The 25,786-nt window shown below is 31.0% G+C and overlaps 1 protein-coding gene across 4 annotated transcripts in view; it reads left to right on the top strand.

Annotated features, from left to right (window-relative positions):
* LOC109791554 (naringenin 8-dimethylallyltransferase 1, chloroplastic) overlaps positions 1–18,725 on the top strand; it is a 35,440-nt gene extending 16,715 nt beyond the window's left edge. The window contains exons 5-12 of one of the 4 annotated variants that reach the window (XR_003803303.2): positions 2,782–2,865; positions 3,587–3,676; positions 6,065–6,166; positions 6,453–6,548; positions 6,647–6,714; positions 6,804–6,902; positions 7,470–7,574; positions 18,386–18,420. Coding sequence is in view for 3 of the 4 variants with exons in the window: in XM_020350859.3 (XP_020206448.1) it covers positions 2,782–2,865; positions 3,587–3,676; positions 6,065–6,166; positions 6,453–6,548; positions 6,647–6,718; positions 6,804–6,902; positions 7,470–7,574; positions 18,386–18,427 (690 nt within the window). In the remaining variant the exon portion in view is untranslated. Of the gene's footprint in view, positions 1–2,781; positions 2,866–3,586; positions 3,677–6,064; positions 6,167–6,452; positions 6,549–6,646; positions 6,719–6,803; positions 6,903–7,469; positions 7,575–18,385 lie in introns of all 4 variants that reach the window. The other 3 variants (XM_020350859.3, XM_029269910.2, XM_083077744.1) reach the window with 3 other exon arrangements.
* The last annotated feature ends 7,061 nt before the right edge of the window (positions 18,726–25,786 follow it).

The following is a 25,786-nucleotide window of genomic DNA, read 5'->3' on the forward strand; positions in this document are numbered from 1 at the left end:
AAACTTGAAGTGGCCTAGCTTTTGCATTCATAGCATATGGCCCTCAAAATCTTCTAACATTGTCCTTATTTCTCCTTGAGCATGGAATGGATCTTTCTAGAGATATAAAAATATCTCATCCGTAGAGTCAAGTTCCTCCTCTTCACTTTGTTCTACAAAGAACTCTTCAGCCTTCATGACTTTGGATAAAGACCCACTTCTTGGCTTTTGAATGCTAAGAGTAAGAGGCTTTCCCTTCTTGCCAACCTCTTCTTATTAAAGTTCCAACTGTGTACCTTTAACAATCCTATCAACTCTTCAAGTGATAGTTTGTTTAGGTCTTTGGATGTTTGAAAGGCTATAACCTAAGGTCTCCACTATTTGGGTAAACTATGTAAGAGCTTGTCAATGTGATCAAATTTTATCATAAGTTCAACATAAAAGGGATAGTTCATTGTCAATAGTTTGAAAGTTTTCAAACATGGTTTAAATATTTTCATTTTATTCAATGGTGAACTATTCACACTTACTTGAAAGTAAGCTAAGCTTGTTGCATTTTACCTCTGTGGATCGCTCATATGTAAGTGCTAAAGTGTCCTACATTTGCTTGACACTCTCGAAGTTGTGTACTTTGGTATATTCATCCTTACATAGGGCACACATGTTGGAGTTATAAGCATTTGAGTTAAGTAAATATATTTGCCTTTTTCATCGTTTCAATTGGCTTTTGGAATTTCCCTCACATTTTTGTCAAGGAATGTCTTTTATGCTCTCTACTACATCCCACATGTCTATGTGGCAGGCACCAACTATCATCCACAACTTCTAGTAGTCATGCATGACTTCTTTGAAGAAAGGTGGATGACTCATGCTTGTCCTTCTTTTTTCCATAGGATCATTTTTCCTAGATGATTAGATGCTCAACTCGAAGAGGCCAAGCTCTAATACCAACTAAAAGAGAAACAAACATGCAAAAAAAAAGAGGTTGAATGTATGTGATAAGATTTTTGCAAACCCTTTTTGAAAGACTCATAGTTGAGTTTAAAAACATTTTTTCTAAAATCAAGTGAAGACAAAAACAAGAAAAACACTTACCATCATTATTTTTTAATCTGTTTAGGCTTTGTTTAAAGCACAAAAATATTGAGGCAAGTTTTGAAATTGCATAAACTAGCAAGTGGATATGCTGACCTAGCGTATTTGATGTTGGACGTAGGCTTTTAACTAGATGCTAACAAGCTCAATTTTACATGCTACTTTTATGCATTAGATAAAGCTCTATACATCACGAAATTTGGAGGACAAAACAATGCCATTTTCTCACAGGTCTGGAAAGTCAAAGTTACACCTAAGGTGACATTTCTAATATGGAGGATCATTTGTAATACTTTACCAACTCTTGAAAACTTAATTAGAAGGAGAGTTCTACCAGAATCAGTGGATAGTTCTTGTCCCTTCTGGCACTTAAATCTAGAGTCGGTGTCACACATTTTTTTCTCTTGTCATGAAGTATATGGGATTTGGAAAGAATGTTTTTACTGGTTTGGGACTCATACGGTTTTGCCTAATGATCCTACTCTACATTTTAATCAAATTCCATATAGTTTGGCATTTGAAGTGGAGAAACAAAGATGGAAAGTAGTATGGTGTGCTAACACGTGGTGTATCTGGAGGTATAGAAATAATTGTGTCTTTAATGGAAATGCCTTAGACAAAGAAAAACTGAAGGAGGATACACTTTTCACTTCATGGTCTTGGCTCATATCCTCCCAACTTTTGGTAGACTACTCGTTTAATCAATGGGTGGTTAATCCAGGAGCTTGCCTATCATCATCATGTGCGAGAGGGTAAAGGAGGTTACAAAATATTGTATCCTAAATTTAGGATTTAGTATGGAAAGAGCTGGGGGATATTATAGCTGTCATAATCAAAATTGGCGGGTCGAATAGGGAGGGGAGTTATGCTAAGGAGAGAAGGAAATGGTTCAATTGAAAAGTTAATTTGGTTTTATGTGGGTGGACAGATTTCGATAATCTTCTACCTATCTTATGTATATGGGTTTTGGTACCCCTTGTACCGGTATATATAATAATATAAATATTTGTTGGCTGATAAAAAAAAAGTATATTTAATCTAAAATCATTTTGTCTCCATAAATCTTCTCTTCCATGCATATTTCCTATAATGACTTAGTCCAAGAATTAGTATATCCTAATTTTGTTATCATCAAACTCGGAGTGTTAGACGTTCATAAATGTCTTTGATTCAACATAAATGAGAGAACACCTATATAAATTAACTTATATGGAAGAAGCTTAGTTCATTTTCCGTTCTTATTTTCTTCACTTATAAGTGTTTATCAAAAAGTTTATCAAAATATAGTTTTATGCATTTCAACTTAATTATATAAATACTGTCTCACTTATTTGTTTTTAAAAAAATATTCTTTAATGCATAAATTCATTCTAACTTATGAAAAAAATTTGCTTTTTTTTTTTGGTACAAAACTAGAATAGCGTCTATAAGTTTAAATTATTATTATAAAAATGTTTCACTTTAGACATCAAAATTAATGATTTTCAAATCGTGATTTTTTTTAAGAAAATTGAAAATGAAAATTGACATAAGATTTTAGAAAAATCGTATTTATGCAATAGTATAATTACATTGTATAGTGTATCAAACATTTAAAAAAGTTATAAATGCTATATATTGAAGAAAACAAATAACATTTTATTATGTACTACTCTCGTTGTTGAGGAAAAATATATTGATTTGTGTTACATGTTGTATTAACTGCAGATAAACAAGCCAAATCTTCCAATGGCATCAGGGGAGTATTCCCTTGGAACTGTTACCATTATTGTTGCATCAAGTCTTATTTTGGTATTTATATAAAATTGCCCTTTCTGAAAACTTTAACGTACATCATGTCTCATACTTGATTTTTGTTGTTATTAATATAAAATTCTTTTTCTATTTATTTTAGAGAGCCAATTAACTTGTTATATTATTAATGCTCTATTTCTTAGTATAAATTTAGACATGCAATTATGAATATTTATTTACACTTTTGTTTGTTTTATTTTCTTTTTATTATTTGAAATAATATGAGAATTAAAAAGTTGTAATAACACAATATGATTTCTTTCTCTATGTATATGCTTTAGTGATACTACAAGAGTTGTTCAACCAAACACTTTTACAAACTAAGAATTCATAGTCATTTCATTTTATATATAAAAAAAATCATTTTTTTATATACTTTGTTTAGCAATCAATTTGTTTTCTCTAAAATGTTGATCTTATCTTTATTAGAAAAGACTATGCTCTTTTAGAGTTGTCTAATGTAATGATTATTAATCTATCTGATATCTTTACACTGACTCTTGTCTCCAAAACATTTCATTAAAATTATAAATTTGTTATCCAATCAATGAAAATCTTATGACGGAATTTTTACTTCTTTAATTTGGTTCCACATGGCATCTATGACAAAGTTTGATAGCAATAATTTCAATTTTTTGATGTTCTTTTTCACGTTATATATTGTTCAAGATAGCTTCATTAAGTTTACTAAGGTTAATCATTTTATTCTTCTTTACAGAGTTTTGGGCTTGGATGGATTGTAGGTTCACTGCCATTACTTTGGGTTATTTCCTTCAATTTTATTTTTTCATCTGCTTATTCAATGAAAGTGAGTTCTTTTCGAGGACATTTGAATTTCCTTTTTTCCTTGATATTTTTTAAGGCATAATTATTAGGGTTCATGATACAATTTTGTCATTGAAAATCAGCAAGAGCTTTATTAGAGTTGAGGGAACTAGGAAACAAATGTGATATGCAATAAGTAGCATCTTAGGAGACCTTTACTGTACATCTATATATAAGTACTTCTCAAAAAATTAAAGCTTAATTAAAGACCTCATAACTTATTTAACGAAAACATGAAAACATAAAGAGGAAAGTAAAGGGCAACTGGTGTACCCTACAGATCTCAAATAACTGTAAAAAAAAAAATCTTTAGGCAAGAAGTATAAAGTCTTAAAACTACGAATCTATAAAGGTTATAAGATATAAGCATGAAGACTCATTCTACTATTATTTCCTCACTCTTTACTTTGAAACATGATTGAATAACGAGGGAAATCAAAGAATGTCCTTGGGGCACTACAATAACACATAACATACAGGCATATTCATACTTTAACTATCAACTATAAAAATAAAGCAATAAGACAAAACAACAAACATTATATTTAATAATGCATTAAAACTTCATTTAAATATCTTTTTTACTTAATTTTTTCATCCTTATGACAAATTTCATTTGAAAATTTCAAGGGATATCCCTTTATATTATCATACAACTTTCTCCTATTAAAAGTTGATACCACCCTTTGTGATCCATTTGAGACAAATATTCCTCTCTTTCAATGGAGATGTTATGTCTTAAATTCTCCTTTTAAATTGATCATCCTTTGGAGAATATTAAAGAGATTATTATCCTTCACTTGTCAACAGAGACTCCTCCACATAAATAACACACAATACACTCATGTAACTTTTGCATATATAGCAAGTATATCACTTGAAATACATTTAATTAAAAAATCCATCACTTTTCATTGTTAGGGACTTCAACATGAGTGTGCTTGGTGAAACATGATCGTACTTAATTTAAGCCACTAATTGTGAAACCCTTGTACAAATGATTATGCTTGCTTCCAACATGCTCCGGCTCTATAGAATGTATTTGAAGCACAATTCCAAAAACACCTACAAGTCAAGCTTCCTTTAGTACAACCGTGCTCATTGTACGTAACTATATGTTATTTTCTTTAATAATAACCATTAAATGATTATCTTCTCCTATAAATAAAGCCACCACTCTTTTTAGTAACTTTCATTATTTTTTATTTTTAAATAAATATTTAAGGACACAAAATGTTTTTTTTCCCTATTCTATACTAAATATTATATACTATACTATATATAAAAGGGATAGTGATTATGTAATTTCTTTTTGGTCTTTACATATTTTAGATCATTATACTCCATATAATTATTTCACTCATTATTATTTAACTTCTATGTTATCTCACTTTTTTTAACTCTCTAATCTTTTAGAATTCTATTTTTATTTTATTTTTATCTATATTATTTATTTATATAATTTATATTTATTATCTATATAATTATGTATAATCTAAAATCTATAATAATAGATTTAAATTCAATATTTATTTTATGTAATACCAATCTATATATTATATATAGTCCTGACTTATAGTCTATGCCTTTTCCTATCTCTCTCTTTGACTCCTTCTATCTATAATGTTAGTTTTTGGATCCTTCCGAAGTTCAATAGAGACCTCTTGCTCAAACACTTCAAGCACAACAATCCAGTTTTGTTTGAGATAGTTACTTTTGTTTTTCCACTTTATAATTCTCAATTTCATTGCATTTTGCAATTTTGGTATGTTTGTTTTCTATTTCTCTCTCTCACTCTATGTATCTAAGACGTGAAATATGTCTAAGGAAACATAACATCTCTTTGTTATAGAATAAAAATACTTTGTCTATAACAACGGGCGAATGAGCCAATAGATGAAATACTTTTTATTTAAATAAAATACATATAAAGGTATGGAATGTCTTGAATTTACTAATATATATATATATAAAGGAAATATCCCCTATTTTAGTTTTCACTTTTTGAAGATGATTATTCTCATAATCAATCATAAGAAATAAGGATATAACTACCCACAAAGACGTAATTACCCATTTATTTTGCCTTATTATTATTTTTTCAATAAAGGCGCATATTGTCTCTTTTTCCTGTAATAAATAAAGATTTAGTGAATAACTTAACAAATGTGATATACAATATTTGTACTTACCCTGAATTTTCCTTTTATGAAGAAAATTATGTATATCAGAGGAAGGGTTTAAGTATTAAAAGTATGTGACACTAGTTTGCTTTTTCAAAATTTAGACTTGAATTTTAGCTTCTTGAAAGCATGAGTTTGGAAACTTTATTTGATAATGACTACATTAATTTGTCTCTAAAATTTCTTAGTTGCCTTTGTTGAGATGGAAGAGATCTTCAGTGCTTACAGCCATTAACTATATAGTTGATCGAGGAATAATGTTTAATCTTGGATTATTTCTTCACATGAAGGTGATTTTCTCAACATGTTAGCTTGATTTTGTCAATACATTAGCTTTCAAACACATGATTGCAACTACAAATCTTTCTTCTAAATTTTTTGGTTGCTTTTAAATTCATGATAAACTATCGTAAACCAATTTATTAATTGATATTAGGATTTAAATAGTAGTATAGTTTGCATAACATATTGTCTATTAGATACATCGATCTTAGTTTTCTATACTCTAGAGCAACCTTCCCACCAAGTCAAATGTTATTTGATTGCTAATATATTTGTGTAAAATTGAATGTGTAGACCTATGTGTTCAAGAGGTCAACTATGTATCCAAGATCCTTGATTTTTGCTATAGTATTCATGAGCATATTCGGTATAGTTATAGCATTGTTCAAGGTAAAGGAATAAAAGCTTATATATATATATATATTTTTTTAAATATGCATATGTTCTAGTTGCGAAAGTTAAAATTTCCTTTTGTTGACTTCATTAAGGATATACCTGACATTGAAGGTGATGAAAAATTTGGCATTCGAACTTTGGCAGTTTGCTTAGGTCCAAAGTGGGTATGTTCTTTCTATGTAGCATCTCACATGACCTAGTTGTGCTCTCATGTATCTAGGATTTTCCCTAAATATTTCCTTTTTTAAGGTATTCTGGTTTTGTATTTCACTCCTTGAAATGGCTTATGGAGCTGCCATACTTTTTGTGGGAGCAACATCTTCTTTCCTTTGGAGCAAATTGATAACGGTGATGTGCTAATTACTTGTATAAATTATCCTATAGTTATGACTGTGCAGTATTCTTTGATGTGTGTTATTAATTTATATAAGTTTCATGTCTAAAGGATTTTAATGCAATTTTATCTAAGTTCATAGAATAGTGAGTTTCAAGGAATCCAACTTATATTCTCTGTTTCAATATCATGTTGCAGTTTATGCAATACCGTTGTTAGTCAATTATCAAAAAAATTTGCAATCATGTTTACTCTTTTACAATTCTTAACTAAATTTCTTTTTTTAAAAAAAGGTAGTCATTCACTAGAGCAAACATAGACTGCATCAAGTGCACCACAATAAGGAAATTTCTAACCTTTGTTGCATAGAATAGCTTGTCTTTAGATTTATATGGATTTAATATATTGTTAGTTTCAAAATTTGGTTGTTTCAAGGTGGCATAATTTGAAGAGAAAGACTAGGTTACTTCATCAATTTTAAAATTATACTATATTGTTAGATAGATGGATATATAATGAATGTGAACATGTTTGATCCTTTCAAAAAAGTTTGACATTTATTTTCATTTTCAATGTGTTAGGGTTTGGGACATGCTTTTCTAGCATCAATCTTATGGTATCATGCCAAGTCTGTAGATGTCAAAAGCAAAGAAGAAACATTTTCCTTCTATATACTTATTTGGAAGGTAATACTTAACCTTATAAGTTCTTTTAGTCACATGGAATTGATTTTTTTAAAACTAATACATTTTAGCTCAATAATGAACTTTATAGAACAATTATTCAAAGAAAATGATCATCTCATTAATTTTGCCTTGTATTGAGAATTAATAGTTGTTCAAGATCTAATGTGAAATTAACTATGAATTAATGTCATCGTTTATCCATTGGCAAGTATATACCAATATCAACTTGTAACTAGTAGTGAGTATGAGTCATCACCACATGAACTATACATACATGATCAAATTTCATAGTTAAACTAATTAAGTAAAGAATTGACTTCAACAAATTCACATAGCCTTATCTACTATAGTTATACATTATTATTATATTATTAATATAATTTTTTTTTAATTTATTTTTCAATTCAATCGATTATCCATTAATAATTCAAAAAATTACCTTTTAATTAATAAATAATTTCTTATTTGTATCACAAAAAATCCAACGAACCTACCATTTACCTAGTCATTTCATGTTCAAACTGGATTTTGGGACTTACTAAACATATTTGGTTGGGCCATAAATCATTGGCTTGACCAAATTTTCACCCTTTTGCATCTCCCTCCCATTTTACCTTCAAAAAGTGTTCTTATTATAATCCTCTCCCAAGTCATATTTTTTTTACTTGACTGAGGTTACACCTAACACAAAAAATATAACTAGATAAATTAGCTAAATAATTATAAATATATAAAGGAATTTACTAAATACATTTCTTACAAAATTTAATTGATTTTGACATCTAAATAAAGAAAAGGCCTAGAAAGTCAAGTTAGATGTCTTCTTTTTTAAATAGATATTTCAAATAAATTTGACATCTAACAATCATTTTTGTAGCTATGTTTTTGGTTATTTAACCAAACCGTTGTTTGGCCTTTTATTTCATTTACATTAAAGACTTAAAAGTTACTCCCTTAATATGTTGTTTTTCACAAGAATTAATAAATATAATTAATAATTTAGATTTTATAATTATTAAATATTTTCCTAGTTTATCTCCTTATCTTCCATATTAATTATATTTTTTCTTTTTTACTATTTTTTTTTATTTTCTACAATAAAATGTTTAAGTATAAATTAGAAGCCGACTTCCTTTATCGAGCGGCTGTCTCTGTTGACGATAAAAGCGATGGTCCGGGCTGGGCTGTTTGAAATAAGCGGTCATTTTGGTCAGTCTCAATACCACGTAGAAAAACTATTTAATAGTTCATTGATATTTCAAAATGACAATCAAAATGGGAAATTTCTATTTTAGTAAAATGTTAAATAACATGAGTTTGAGGGACTAAATCTATCTCTTTAAGAAGCAATACGAGAAGGAAAGAAGATGGAACAATGTAATGACTAGATAGCTCGAGTATAAACAACATTCATGAAAGAAGTCACCTTGATCAACCATACTTGGACAATTCCTTGTATAGCTTCAAGCCATAATTCCATCTAGCTAATTCTAATATGTTCTTGTATCAAAGACATGATCATCACAATCAAACAAACAACAAATTAAGAGGCAAGCTTGATATCGAAAGAAAAAACATATAAAAAAATATACACAACGTGTATATAAACATTCATACAATCTGAGTCTCAAGATCTTAGACCACATATCTCTATACAAAGAGAAACACCACATTGTACAATGCATTTACCTCAACACCTGTCGTATGCACCATGCGTTGTAACGCATGCACAACTCAGAGACCTCTTACATCATCAAATTATTCAACATTACTTTAAAGAACCATCCTCACACAACCTTTGGGTATTGTTGAGATAAATTAGGAAGACTCTAGATTACTATTAATTAGGAATAGCAAAACTTAGGTATATACCTACAATGCTTGCTGTTGTGATTCAGGAATTGTGTGTATTGTTGTACACACACCAATCTTATTTATAGAGTGAATACAATAAATGATAGAGATACTAATCTCTTATATTATGGAAACTAATCTAATCATATCCCTAATTGATAGTGAGGATAATAACCATAATATATGTACCCACAATATCTATAATATATTCACAATATCTGTAGCACTCCCCCTCAAGCTGGAGCATATATATCATATGCACCAAGCTTGTTACCAATATAATCAACCCGAGACCCTTTAAGAGATTTTGTGAACACATCTACTCACTGGTCACTAGAGTGGACAAATTCAGTGGTGATTACTCCTGAGAGCACTTTCTCTCTTACAAAATGACAATCTATTTCTACGTGTTTAGTACGCTCATGGAAGACTGGATTTGAGGCAATGTGGAGAGCAGCTTCATTATCACAGATGAGTTTAGTTCCCTGAGTGTCTCCAATTTGAAGTTGCTTGAGAAGTTGTTGTAGCCATGTAACTTCACTTGCAGCTGCTGCCATAGCACGATATTCAGCTTCCGCAGTGGATCTAGCAACTGTAATTTGCTTCTTTCTTTTCCATGAAATTAGGTTGCCTCCAATTAGAACACAATAGCCAGAGGTAGACCTTCTGTTTGATGGTGATCCTGCCCAATCAGCATCTGAATAACAGACAATTTTGGAATTGCCTTTATCCTCGTATAGTAGTCCTTGGCCCGGTGCCTTCTTGATATATCTGAGTATCCGCATTGCTGTAGTCCAATGACTATCACGAGGATCGTTAATGAATTGGCTTACCACACTTACTGGGAATGCGATGTCTGGCCTGGTGACAGTAAGATAGTTAAGTCTGCCAACAAGTCTACGATATCTTTCTAGGTCATCCAATGGCTCCCCCTGACCAGGAAGAAGCTTGATGTTGGGATCCATCGGAGTATCACTAGGGCGGCAGTCAACCATACCAGTCTCAGTGCGAATGTCCAGAGCATATTTTCTTTGGGAAATTGCAATACAGGAAGTGGAGTGAGCAACCTCGATCCCCAAAAAATATCTAAGTGGACCAAGGTCTTTCATCTGAAATTGGTGTTGAAGATGAGATTTGAGGCGACAAATACCATCGGAGTCATCATCAGTAATGATAATGTCATCAACATACACCACTAAATAAATACAAATTCTAGATAAGGAGTGAAGAAAGATAACAGAGTGGTCAGCCTCACAACGAGTCATACCAAACTCAATCAAGGCGGAGCTGAAGCGTCCAAACCAAGCACGAGGAGATTGCTTCAAGCCATAAAGAGAACGAAGAAGACGACAAACAAGGTGAGTCTCACCGGAAGCAATAAAGCCAGGGGGCTGATCCATATAAACCTTTTCTTGCAATTCACCATTTAAAAAGGCATTTTTAATATCCAATTGGTGTAATGGCCAATGACGAATTGCTACCATAGCAAGAATCAAGCGAACAGACGTCATCTTGGCGACAAGGGAGAAAGTATCCCCATAATCGAGGCCATAGATTTGAGTATATCCCTTTGCAACCAATCTCGCTTTAAAGCGATCAATGCTACCATCTGGTGCAACTTTCACTGTGTACACCCATCGACAATCAACGGTATTGTCAGGTGGTAAAGGTACCAACTCCCACGTGTCACTAGTCTGCAAAGCACCCATTTCATCCAGCATCCACGGTAGTGGCAAGCGAGGCAGATTGTTTGGCTGCTCGAAGCTGAAGAAGATCTTGATAGTCAGAGCCAAAAATAGTGACATCTGTAAGAGAGGAAGAGCCGGCAGAGGAGGTAGTATTGGGCACATGAGCAACATTCGCTGATGATGACTGTTCTCGGGCCTTTTTGCGACAGTTAACTTCAAGATGACCAAAGAGGTGGCAATAATTGCAATGACGATTCTGTTTTCCACAACCTTCGTTATGTCCACTACCACGATTAGATGAGTGAGAAACAAGAGCAGAGGAGTCTGCAGCAGTTGCAGAAGGAGTAGCCACAGTATGAGAGATGGAGACACGCAACAATTGTTCACTAACAATGTCGTATGTAAGAATAATAGGGGCAGACAAAATCTGATTACAGACAGACTCAAGCTTAGGAGGAAGACCAGCAAGTGCAAGAATCATGAAGAACTGGTTTCGCTATTTCTCAAAGCTCGCCACATCAGAGGGGTAAGGCATTAAATTATTGTAATCAACAATCAGACGATCAAGCTTACTCAAATATGTCTGTATGTCCCTATTCTCAAGCTTAGTGGTCATCATAGTGGTGATGACGTTGTAAAGACGTTGAACATTATTAGCGTAAACTTTCTTGGCCTTGTGCCAAACATCGTAACATGTGTCGAATGCTTGATAAGAATGTTGAAGGTTCGGAGGAATAGAAAACCAAAGAACCGTACACAATGAGGCATCAATTTGTTGCCACTGCTCACGGTTATCGATAGCAATTGCAGAAAAATGAGTGGTTAAGTGGTCGGCACGTCCTTGACCACGGAACCAAAGCTGAATCGCAGCTGCCCAAGTGGTATAATTGGCTGCTCCGGTCAACTTTTCACACGGAATTGGAGGGATGTTGGTAAATGTCGTAGTTGAAGTAGAAGCAGCCATGAAAGACGAATATCAGTGGCGACCAGAGGTCGTTGATATGGACGACGGTCAGAGGTGGGTGGCGGCGGCGGTAGGCGACGATCAGAGACGGGCGGCGGTAGGCGACGGTCGGAGACGGGCGACGGCGACGGTCGGGGCCGGTGGTCGGAGGCAGCGACCGGATGGTGGGTGAAGGCCTCTGCAAGAAGAAAAGGAAAAAAATCTAAAGGAATAGAACCTAAGCTCTAGATACCATGTTGTGATTCAGGAATTGTGTGTATTGTTGTACACACACCAATCTTATTTATAGAGTGAATACAATAAATGATAGAGATACTAATCTCTTATATTATGGAAACTAATCTAATCATATCCCTAATTGATAGTGAGGATAATAACCATAATATATGTATCCACAATATCTGTAATATATTCACAATATCTGTAACACTTGCAAATAACATGGCTAATATGATATTTGGCCGCCTCAAATCTATCACACTCTTTGAGCATTAGGTTAGAGTTCCTCCAAGCAATTCATAACTTACATGCCAACTCAACTAGGTCTGAAACATAGACATGTCCCTTTATGAAAAATATGAATCAACTCATTTTATACCATTTTCTCAAAACAAATTTTAGAAAAATCATTTCATTTTAAAAGAAAATGCCCACAATATTGGGTCTTAAGGCGTGAAGCCCTCACAAAGATCTACTTAATTAATGACATCTTTTATTGAAAACATTTTTAGCAAAATGCTTTCAACAATGACAACAATACATATCCTTCAAGCCACCTTTGAAAACATTTTCAAGGAAAACACAAAATAGAAGACTCAACCTCCGAATTCCCAACAACATCATCATGCAAATATGCACACATTTAAATTCATACATAGCCACAAACAAGCCCACATCTTCACACAAAGACATCTCTTACATTTATCTACATCCAATTTCCAACCAATAATATAGGTTATCAACATCTTCCTAACCTCCAAGGTTATCAGGGACACACCTCTAAGAGACCTTTAGATCATCATTTCTCTAAATAAAGGATTTACTAAGTGAATTCCACCATAGAAAAGAAAAGTCTCTCAGCCAAACCCCTTCGCTAAGTGAGCTTAAAGAATCCTCAACTAGGGGGCCAAAGTTTTCTAAGCCAAAATATTGGGCAAAGTGAACCCCAAAACTCAAAAATTACAAGGACAAAGATTCACTATAAGAATTAAAAAGGCCATTTCATAAAGGCCAAGATTCGCTAAGCGAATTTACCACACATTCTTAGAGGCTAGAATTTGCTTAGCCAACAAGTTTCACTAAGTGAAACCATGGGTCATAAAGCCCATACAAGTTCATGGCTTAGCAAACACTGGTTCACTGAGCCAAAATTCAAGTTGTTCATCATTTTTGCTTAACTCATCCTTTTGAACCTAGACCTTCATCCTAGGAAGGCTCGTTGAGCAAAAATCATATATCACACTAAGCAAGAAAGCCATGAACATTACACATGTAGGGCTCTTTAGTGATCCAAAAAACTTCGAAACACTTAAAACAATCAGACTCAACTCTAATTCACCTAAACATTCATTAGATGACACATGCATCCACATTTAAATAAAAAAATCATTCACCCTAAAGCAAGACCAAAATATCCAAAACCCTTAACAAGGATAAATCCAAAAAACCTCATGATCCAACCATCAAATTGGCCTAAGGTTAACATGATAAATATCCTAACAAGGAGAAACATCATTCAAACTTTCCTTGCTTCAATCGTGCTTCCGATAAGTTAAGATCGAAGAAAACGAGAAGTATCCCAAAACCTTTGCACCTAGTCTTTTTCAACTTCACTTGAAAATGTCTCAACTATAACAATCTTTTGTCAACTATCTAAGACTCCAATCTCTAGTTTGGAAAAATCTCGGGTCTACAGAATGATTAGATGAAGAAGGGTAAATCTTAGTTTTCCCATAACCCTTCTCTCTTGTTTGTTTCTCTAACTTAATTTTATTAAAATGAAATTTATTATGTTTCACTTTTTATATTTTGTATTAACTTTAATGTTTTATTTTCTAACTTTAACATTTCTTAAGTTATAACCATATAACTTAACTTCAGAGTTATCTCATCACTAACCATTTCTCACAACCAAACCTTATAGAATATAAACAAATAATACACAAAACACGCACATGCGCTCGCACACACACAACTACATACATATATCTAGGTAAATTTCACTTCTTCCTCTTAAAATACTTAAATTATATTACCTTTCTCTCTAATCTGAATATTATACATTTTGTCTCTAAGAAATGAAAATGTGCATACTTTATTTAATTTGTTTTAATGAGAATGAAACTATAATATTAATGGTTGATCAACTATGGCTAGGAATGAGAATATGTCAAACCTTAAACAAGGGGTCAATGGTCACCTATTTAAAGTCTGATTTGACTTGACTTATTTAATAAAAGTGTTAGGTTTAGGCTTTTACAAAAGCCTATTTATTTTAAAAAGCTGAGCTTAGACTTATAAAAAATTTATTAGGCCTAATAGGTTAGTCTATTTATATATATGAAAGTATAAAAAACATAATATACATATGATATTATTAACAATATAATTAAATAAATAAATTTGTAATACAAAAAATAAAATTATATCAACATTTTGACATTTCCAATACACTTAAACGTTCTACATTCTTCATTCATATGAAATCAAGAAATCAAAATTGAAACTCTAGCAATTGTATATTCACTTGCTTTTTTCCTTTCATCTTCATGGATGGTTATTTAGAATATTTCAAATGGGATATAGGGAATATTTAAATTTTTTTGATAAGATTATCTTCTTTTATTACAACTTGTGCGTGAGTGTATATTAGCATATGTGACACCCTTACTACCCCAACACATATATTGTAATAATATAAATAAACTAAGAAAATAAAATTTTCCACATAGGTAAACGGATTCACATAAAAACCTTTAGAAACATTCTTCAATATCTAAAATAGTCTGAAAATGAAAGTTGGAGAATAAAACATAAGAGGTTACAAAATGTTTTCAAATTAATAGGTTCAACTCCATATACAAATACAATTCATGTCTTAGAAATCCTCTGCCCCGATGTCACAATATCAGAGTGTACCCATAAATCAACTGTTGACATTCTAGATGTCACTCATAGCCCGGATCTTCCTCACCTAAAACATCCACAAGTTATACGGTGAGAAAAGAAAACATATATATATATCACATAAGAAAACATAACATATTATCACATTATAGCTTAATATTCATAAATATTTCAACATGTCATATTTCAATCAATCATGCATCGTCATCACGTCATAATTCTCAATCACACCATTCATCACAAATCTTGCACTTCATACTATGCCAAGGTCACGCTACCCAATTAACAATCCAAGGCCGTGCTCACCCCTGATATAACACTGTGCCAAGGTCACGATTCCCCTGTAGCATATCTAGCCCAGGGTCGTGCTCACCCCCGACATGTTATTCAAGGTCACGATACCCACGTAACAATCCAGAGCCATGCTCACCCCTGATATAACACTGTGCCAAGGTCACGTTACCCCTAACCTAGGGCCGTGCTCACCCTTGATATGTTAACCAAGGTCACGATACTCATGTAACATACCCGGACCGTGCTCACCCCTGATATAACACTGTGCCAAGGTCACGTTACCCCTAACCCAGGGCCGTGCTCAGCCCTGACATGTTAACCAAGTTCACGATACCCATGTAATAATCCCGGGCCGTGCTCACCCCTGGTCATAGGTGTGAAGAACCACAATCACATCTCATTCACATTCCACACAGCATCTCATAGTTCAATTCCATACATGCATCAGATAAGTCCAACATAATGAGTTTCATACATCTCAAGCAATTCACATCTAAGTCATCAATTTTATCAAGTAATATAGCAATAACAATCATAAGTTAATATGATAATCAATGGAATTATCAATTTAATACAATCTTAACATAAATAGTAAAACCCCTAATTGTTCCAAAACCTAGCTCACAGACACTTTTCTACAATTTCGTTCTCTCTCCCAGATCATCATTCTTACAAATTATTGGCATATTTATAATCCTCATCATATACAGAATCTAATGGGATCATCAATTCCTCAAACAGAAATCATCCAATTTTTCACAACCTAACTTACAGGCACTTTTCTATAATTTCGCTCTCTCTCCCAGAGCATCATTTTTACCAATTGATCATATATCCATATTCCTAAATACATACAGAATCAAATAAGACTAATAATTCTTCAAACAGAAATAATTATAAAATTAATCATAATCTTAAGGGCTCTTCCTCTATCCAATTCCCTCATGTAACTCTACATATAAATAATTCCCTTTTCCCCAGTACCTGGATAAACAGTAGTTGAACTAAAACAGGAATCTTTTGGTCTCCTCCTCTAAATGCCCCTTGGTCTTCAGAGAAAAGGAAAGGAAAAGAAGAGAGAACAACAGAGAATAAGAAGAGAGAATGAGAGATGTGTGAAAATGAGAGGTGAGGGGCGCTATTTATAGGATTTCAGGCTCACCTACTGAAACGGCTCGTTTCAAAAGTGGAACGGCCGTTCTGGACCCTTCAAAACTACGCAAAATTCTCAACTGGAACGGCCCGTTCCAAAAGCAGAACGGTCTGTTCTCAATCCCAGCAGAACGACCCGTTCTCCCACCAGAACGGCCCGTTCTCTAAACCAGAACGGCCCGTTCTGCTTCTCCAATTTTGGGCATTTTTCTTATTCCGGAACGGCCCGTTTCACTTTTGAAACGGCCCATTCCGGGCAATCAATTGGGCCTCTGGCCCAATAATTTTGGGCTGTTACAGCATACATGAATATGCATGAATTGATCCTTATTTATTTTTTTATTTATTTTAAACTCTAAAATTTAATAATAATCGAGTAAATAATTTTTTCATCGTGAAAAAAAAAAGACTCACATGTATATCTAAAAATATAATTGTCGAGTTATTAAACATTAAATTTATTGATTTATTTATTATTATTAATGTAAAATAGGCTTTTAAATAAGTTAACAAGTTATACCAAGCTTTTAAAAAAGTCAATTTAGACCTATAAAAACATCTATCATAGATAATAAGTCAAATTTTAATTTTAATTTTATAGAATAAGTCTAGCCTGTATATTTAATGTTTAGCCTAACCTAACATATTCTCATACCTAAGATTGAGCTTGATATGACATATTTCTTTTCTTTGTGACTTTCAATGTTATCAACATCTAATTTTGAATATTGAATTATTTATTTTAGGAGTTTACAAAATAAAATGTAAGGTTAACAAATCTTCATCTCATTTAATATATAAGGTTCTAAAGAAAATTGTATGAGCTCAAAATTAGATAACACTATTAAAAATGTTATATATAGTGACATATAAAAAAAATATCACTATAGACAAAATATATGTAAATATAAATTTATTTGACACATAACTACATACAATTCTAATATTAATTTTGAATGAGATTTAACAATATATATTGTGTATCACTATAACATATACATACACCTTTTAATAATATATTAACATATATTATATCTATAGTGTAGGTAAAAGTTGTGTCCAATGGTAGATATTTTGTCATTATAGAGTTGTGTCATTGCATAATAATTTTTTTTATAGTGTAATGACACTAATAAAAGTTAAAGAGAGAGAAAAATAAATTTCAAAATTAAAAATAACCCATTAACTATGATGAGAAGTATTTTGACAGAAATTCAACTCATTCAACTTCCTTTTCACAACCTCTACTTCTTGGAAGCTACTCTGCTTAAAAGAAGAAAAACTAATGAGCAGTTGCTCCTTAGAATTTAAAAAGATGGTTTTGTGGATATTGAAAGTGAAAAATAGAGAAGATATGGAGCAGTAAATACCACGACACTTAACATTTCAGATTAACATACTAAAATACAGTCCGTAGTCTCTTACTAACCCCCTCACAATACTCATTTAAAATAAAATATCTTGAGGTAGGATGAAGTTATTTTTTCCACAAGTTAAAATGAATATCATCTTGATTTTTAAAAGTTCCTTCGTTTAGCTTCTCTCCAAGTAATCATAGTTCAGCAAATTTTGTTTAGAATTATTTTAATTAATAATGGAATTTTATAATTTAAAATCTCCTATAAACTAAATCCAAATTAGGCTTTTTGATGTCATATATTATGCACATTAATACAGCACATGCTCTTAGCTTCTGTTTAAGATACTTTATTTAGTTTGTTTTCTTCTTCCAGATGCTTATGGCGGAGTGCTTCATCTTACCCTTTGTTAGATAAGTATGCAGTGACTTTTTATCCTTAAGAAATGGTGCTCCCTTGTCAATTCTAGACTATTATTTTAAAATTGAAAGTCCTAAGTCATTATTAAAAAAATTATCATATGGTGATACACATTTTATAGTGACATAATATATGTTACTAAAAATTACTTTTATCTACACAATGAATACCATATATGTTAGTATTTGTTAAAAAGTAAATATGGATTATAGTAACACACAAAATATGTTAAATTTTATTTAATTAATACTAAAATTATGCACAATTATATGTCAAATAAATATATACTTATATATATTGTACTTATAGTGACACTTTTATTTGTACCTATAATAACATTTCTTTGTAGTGAGTAAGCAATTATGTAAGCTGAATCTCAGTTTGCTTGTAATTAATTATCGATGTTAACTTTTTAATTATTTAGATTACTTTGTAATATGAAAACTGTGCTTCTTTTTTTTTCGCTTTATAAGTATTTACCAATTTATTCTTTCACAGATTCAATATATTTGAAGAGAATGATAAATATTAAATTTTCACATTATAAAACCATGAACAAATTTAACCAGAAATGTCTCATTTTATTTTATTACTTCAATACCATCACAAGTTTGGTATATTATTTCAATCTATAAAATTTACGTAGTTATTCAATTTGTGAGTAGTGAAAACTTTTCATTTACAATAAAAATATAAATTGTAGTTATTCAAAGATTTTAAAAGACTAAAACTTGAAAACAAAATTTTAGGTATAAATAAATTGCCTTATATATTGTTTAAAGAAGTTTTAAAGGATAAAATAATTTTATTAAAAAATGAAGACTAAAAGTAATTAAAAAAAAACTTTTCATTTATAGATAAAGTAACATCTTCCCTGAGTGTCAAACTGCTGCCAAAACCCTTATGACTAGTTACTAATAGAGAAGGAAAATTTAAAGTCGGTTAAAATGAATTACTATGTTGGTAATTGGGGTCAACATGGAAACTTCATAATTTCTACGGCAATTTTTTACCAACATAGAAATAGTTAAGTTCTACTGTGATTGTGGCTTGAACCTATATAGAAATGATATAATTTTTACGTCAATTAAAGCTAAAAAGAAACATTGAGCTACTGAGGTTTTACAATACTACTTTCGATCTTAATTATAAATTATAAATAACATAAAATAAATCATCAAATCAAAGAAAAATAATTAAGTTAATTGCTTTTGATTAACTCTTCATAAATTTAAATTTTATTATAAAAATACTCTTTATTTTTTATAATTATTATATTTAATGTTAATTATAAGTGAACACATAAGAAATAGTGTTGACAATTAATTAAAAGGTATAAAATAAATTTACATTATAATAATTTTAAAAATTAATGATTGTTGTTTATAATTAGAATAAAAGAAATTAATTTATTATTTATAATTAATAGCAGAGATAGTATTTTTTTTTTTTTTTGCTGAAACCAAAAATTTGTAATACAAACAGAAACTCCAAAAAGAAATTCACATATATGTAATTTGCATAATCAAGCATCGAAATTAATAATTCAACATAAACAATAAAAATAACATTAAAATCAAACAAATTACCAATGTTCCTCAAATAATGCACAAAGTATTCTAAATCAATCACTACACAACAAGTATATAGTCATTTCATACTTAACCACTAAACTATCATAACTTAAGCTATAACAAACTAAAAACACTCAAGTCTAAAAGAAAATATATACAACCCAAAGCGTTCAGTAGTTGAAGGACAAATCTTGTCCACTATAACAACTCAACAGATCATATATTGGTACTACCTCGACAAAGCACATCAGATAAATCGTCTACCTTAGATTTTTTCATGCATATATCTAACATGGACATTATGCATACATAATATATATACTAAGAATCTCAAGGATCAAGTGGAAAACATAAAAAAGTAGTTCTTTCATCATCCACATCAACAGAAAATCTCCTAATGGAGTTACAACATTCATGAAAATGCAAAGAGTCCATGAAGAAAGCTGCAAGATTTCATGGTTAGGGTTCCACGAAAATCCTCAATATTAGAAGAGAAAGATAATTCAAGAAAAGCCCCTACCCATAGAGACCACGAAGCTTCCAAAGTTTACTTAGCTTGGAACATAAGTCAGAAAACCTAGGCAGAGACAAACCCTTAGATATATAGATGAATCGCCCATGCAAAATGCCTTGTACTCCTCTTCAGGCTTCAAACATGGCACTCGCAATTGACTCAACGTTGATTCACATATAATTAGATTAAAGTAAATGTTAAAGTGAGTTTTTTCTTAAAATTTAATAACATTTTTAGTAAAAGATAAAAATATTTTAAAGATATATCTCGAAAAAAATAATTATTTTTTATTATTTTATATTATTTTAAAGTGAATTTTTAAAAACATAAAATGTGATTTTTCAGTTATAAAATTTTTGAAAAATTATATAAATATTAATATAAAATATTTTTGAAAAAAAAAAAACTTAAAACACGAATTTTATGTCGTTGAGTCGGTCGTGAAGTGACTGTGCCTCAGCAAAAGACTTTTTTTTTTGTAAGGAGCAGTAGAGGGCACTGCATCCTCCAAGAAACGCCACAGAAACACCACATAAGATGTTTTACATTTCATATTATATTGTTTTCAGATTTTTCTACTTTAAATATAATATATAGTTATATATTATTAAAATTTAAACTTAAATATTATATTTATATATTTTTTAGTTTTGTATTAATGTCCTAATATTTTATTTTTAGGCTAACCTAATTCAGTCAAAAAATAAATAAAATTTAATTAATAATTATTTTCATGAAGGATCAAACTTAGGTATTGACTAAATAATTCAACTTTGAATTTTATATTTACACTTTTACATGTATTTTAAATATTAAAAATATATAAATCATCTTTCCTTACATTTTAGTCTTATAAAATTAAGATATTATATTTATGTATTATTTAATTATTATTATTATTATTATTATTATTATTATTATTATTTTAATATTAATTTGACTATAACGGATCATTGAACTTTAAATGAATATCTTGATCGCCTGATTTGAAAAAATTGGATAATAATGAGTTTTAATGACGAACATTTTATACATATTTCATCTTAATTTGAATTTAACTTTTAAATTCATATGCTATTTGTCTTTACTTATTTTTTTTTTTTTTGTAAATATAAAGGTTGATGGAGGAAACGTTTGTTGCACAAAATTAATTGGAACATGTTATTACTTTATATTTATTTTTATTTTTAAATTCTCAAATACATATGTATAGTTTTTTTTATTAGAAAAGAATATTAAAGTTAAACGAGAAAGTGTTTTGTTACATTATTCAATAAAATATGCATCACAAACATTATTTAATAAAAAAAAAAATCTTTTATTTGTTAACCGGTGTCATTAGACCGTTATTTAATATTTTTCTAATAAAAAGGAAAATAAATTTTTAATAACAATTAGTTTCTATGTATATTTTGTACTCCCTCCATCTTAAATTCCTAATCCTTTACACTCTAGGATCCAACTCACTTGAACGTGCTTTTTGTGTACCAAAAGAAAAATCTCCGGTTCTTTAAGTCTTTATCTTTTGTCTCAAAAACAATTGACATTTAAGAAATTCGAAGTCTAACTAATGTTTTTTTTCTTAGTTACGCTATTATATATATATATATATATATATGCATGACAATCTAACTCATCTCTATAGGTATTTATCCAAACCCGTCTTGATTTGGGCGGAAAAAACTCGTGTTTATTGAGTTTGAGTTTGGATTTGGATTTTTTCCGATTGTTAAATCAGAGACAGGGGTGGGGACGAAAATGTTAATACCTGCACGTCCTCGCCCCCGTACCTGACCCTACCCCGCCCCGCTTAATAATATAATTAAAAAATTATTTATATATATATAAACCAATATTAAAAATATTTTATGTAAAAATTTGTATTATTTTATTTTTCTTTTATTTATTTATTTTTAAAAAAATTTCATATTTATTTAAAAGAAAAAAAAAAGAAGGTAAGAGCGAGGGCGGGGGTAGGGAACTCGAACCGGCGGGAACGAGGATGAATACCCAGATTTTATTCTCGACAGGTATCGGTGGCAGGGTAAGGGCAATTTAAATTTGCAAGGGCAGGGGCGGGGAACGTAAAACCTACCCCGCCCCGCCCCATTGCCATGCCTATATATATATATATATATATATTGATAAAATAAAATTGACTGACCAGGGTCGGCTAACAAAATCTTTATTTTAAGTCCCTTAAAATAATGTTTTATATTGATAATTATATATATATTTTTAAGATTTTATAACTTAAAAGTTATTTTTTTTATATTCTTACAAACTCTGTCCAAAAGTCTCATTTCAAAAGCTATAAAATATAATCATTATTTTTTTCAAGACTCATTTCTAAAATATTTTTTATTTTTTTTATCAAAAGATAATATTATTAATTTTTGTAACACGGGGTCTTTTTGATTTATTTGGTTAATTATATGATTAATTGTATAATTGATTGTTATTAGTTGTTAGTGAGTCATTTTTTAACTCTGTCAAGGAATTTTAAGAGTTAAGTTGTATATGAGATAGTTTCATGCTGAGTTAAGTTGATTGTGTAATAACCTATGCTTTCACAATTAAATTAATTATACATGTTTTATTATAAAATTGAAGAGATTGGTTTTATAGAGCGTTTTGATAATTAAATATTTTGATACTTATTTAATTAATTATACGAGGATTAAAATATAATATAATGTTTATTATTATTATTATTATCATTATTATTATTATTATTATTATCTTGAGGGAAGGGAAAGTGTAAACTGAGTTAGTGTGAGTAATTATCGGTTGGGTTAAAGAGAGGTTGAATCAGTTTTTAAATTAAAGGGAATATGTTAGTTTTCTTCTTACGCTTTCATTTCACATTTTTACACTCTAAAGAACCAAGAGAATAAGAGGCTACAGAGATCATTCTAGAGACTTGCATTCTACACCCAATGCTAAACAGGGTAAGGGGGAGTGAATAGTCTCACTTTAAATGTTGGATAATTGTTGGGTAATGAGATTGATCCTCAACCTCTTTTCTATTGCATGTGTTGTATGAAAGGGAGAAATCCCAATTGTGACTTGTAACATGTTTTTTTCTTCCATATGATTTTTCAATGCTCTATTAATTAGATGTCTTAAATGCCTATATGTATAATTAATTTCATCAATCAAACTAATCTTGTAGATCTTGGATTGCCTGTGAGTTCTTGTGAAAAACCTAAGTGAACTTATTTTGATGTTTGATTAAAGAGTTGGTATGGACATTTGAATTCATGTAGTTGATGGATGAATAAAGTATTTTTAGACTTTTAATCTATGATTATATCGATTTGATGGTTAATTTTGATGAATTTTGGTAGTAATATGAGACATGAGTTTGAAATAATTGAAATTGCATCTATTAGAATCTGTCACATGTGTTATCAATGAGTCACAACTATGATTGGTCAGTCACAAGCATGATCATTGACGAGTCATGGGCATGACTAGCGTCATGAGAGTGACTAGTGAGTCATGGTTGTGACGCGCCTTGATCTTGACTCTCATTTTATGACAGGTGAGTCATAGTTATGACTTACCCTGTTGCTCTTTTCTCATTTTTTTTTCCTTGACTTTTGTCCTCTTTATCACCTTTATTGCTTAACATGAGTTATATTTATGAGTTTGAGGTACAAAATATTGTGCTAATGGATGAATATAATTATGATATGATGAATGATTGTTACAAATAGAATATGATTAGCAAATCGTGTAAATGGAAAATTATTGTGGGCATGCATAATGATATCATGATATTAAATCGATGAGTCACAGTTATAATTTGTTTGTTATTGTGTATCAATATTATGGTTGGTAGGAATGATTGTGTTATTGTTGAGGTCCTTAAGTGTTAGAAAATGCTATAGGAACAAAAAAGGAAGGATGCATATCCACCAACTTTCAATGGGGATATGACTGAAAAATTGTTATGATCTGGTTGACGAAGATAAAGTATTCAAGGTTATGAAGTGTCATGATGTATAGAAGTGAATTTGGCTACCTTCAAGGTATCTAGTGATGCACACTTTTGGTGGGAGGGTACCTTATAGCGGATGATGGTTAAGGGTACACTAGTCAACTAGGACAATTTCAAGGGTATTCTTGGAGAAGTATTTTACGTACAAACGATGTGTGAAGTCAAAAAGAGGTGGACTTCCTAGAGTTGAGGTTAAGAGATACCACAATTGCATAATATGTTGTTAGGTTCGAGGAGTTCATTGACTACTGTGCTAATTACCATGGTGAAAATGGTGAACAAGCTAAATGCAACAAGTTTGTGAATGGTCTCTATCCTAAGGTGAAGAGGGTGATTAATTATCAAGAGATCTATCATTATCCTACCTTGGTGAACAAATGCAAAATTTATGACCAGGATAATAAGGCACATGTTGTACACTACAAGAGTGTAAGTCCTATTAGAAGTGGAAAGTTTGGAGGTCAAAGCAAGGGTAAGCCTTACTTGACACCTGGGAAGTTTCAAAGGGGTCGAGTTGGTGCAAGTGGGAGCATATCTTTTTCTAGGTCTTCTATAGGGAAGGGAGCTACTAGTGTTGGGGGATTGATTTCTATAGGGATGCTTAAATGCAAAAGGTATGGTAGTGCATAGCATGACGTCTCTAGATGTCCTTATTTGGAGTCAACTTGTTTCAACTACCAACAGAAGGGCACATCAATACTTACTGCTAGTATCCGAAAAGAGCAAGGATCATTGGAGCTAGTTCACATGTTGAACAACGCAAAGCTACTGGGAGAGTATTTTCCCTCAGTGATGCTATAGTCGCTTAGTCAAAAAACTCATCCAAGGTACTTAATTGTTTCATAAATGAGAGATCTTTTTGATTATGGTGTGATCCATTCCTTCATTTCTATTGCTTATCTTAAAAAACTAAAATTTTCCGTGTTCCGTTTGACTTATGACTTGGTTGTGGATACTCCCACTAATGGTCTTGGGATGTATTGGTTATTTTCCAACCATGTTCTCTTAAACTACTTTTAAAAGTCTATTTCTTTCCATGGGAGTAAGAGTGTGGAATTTTTATCTGCTAATAATATTAAAACTTGTTTGAAAGAAAATGAAGAGGTATACACGATCCTTGCCTATTTAAAACTTGAGAAGAAAAATGAGTTGTGTGAGATTCCCTTAGTAAAAGCATTTCCTGAGGTTTCTCCTGTAGATATGTCTAGTTCTCCACTTAAGAGAGAGACTGAGTTTGCCATAGACTTAGTACCTAGTACAAC

The sequence above is a fragment of the Cajanus cajan genome, chromosome 1, assembly GCF_000230855.2.
Source record: "Cajanus cajan strain Asha chromosome 1, NIPB_CcT2T_4, whole genome shotgun sequence".
Taxonomy (NCBI): Eukaryota; Viridiplantae; Streptophyta; class Magnoliopsida; order Fabales; family Fabaceae; genus Cajanus; species Cajanus cajan.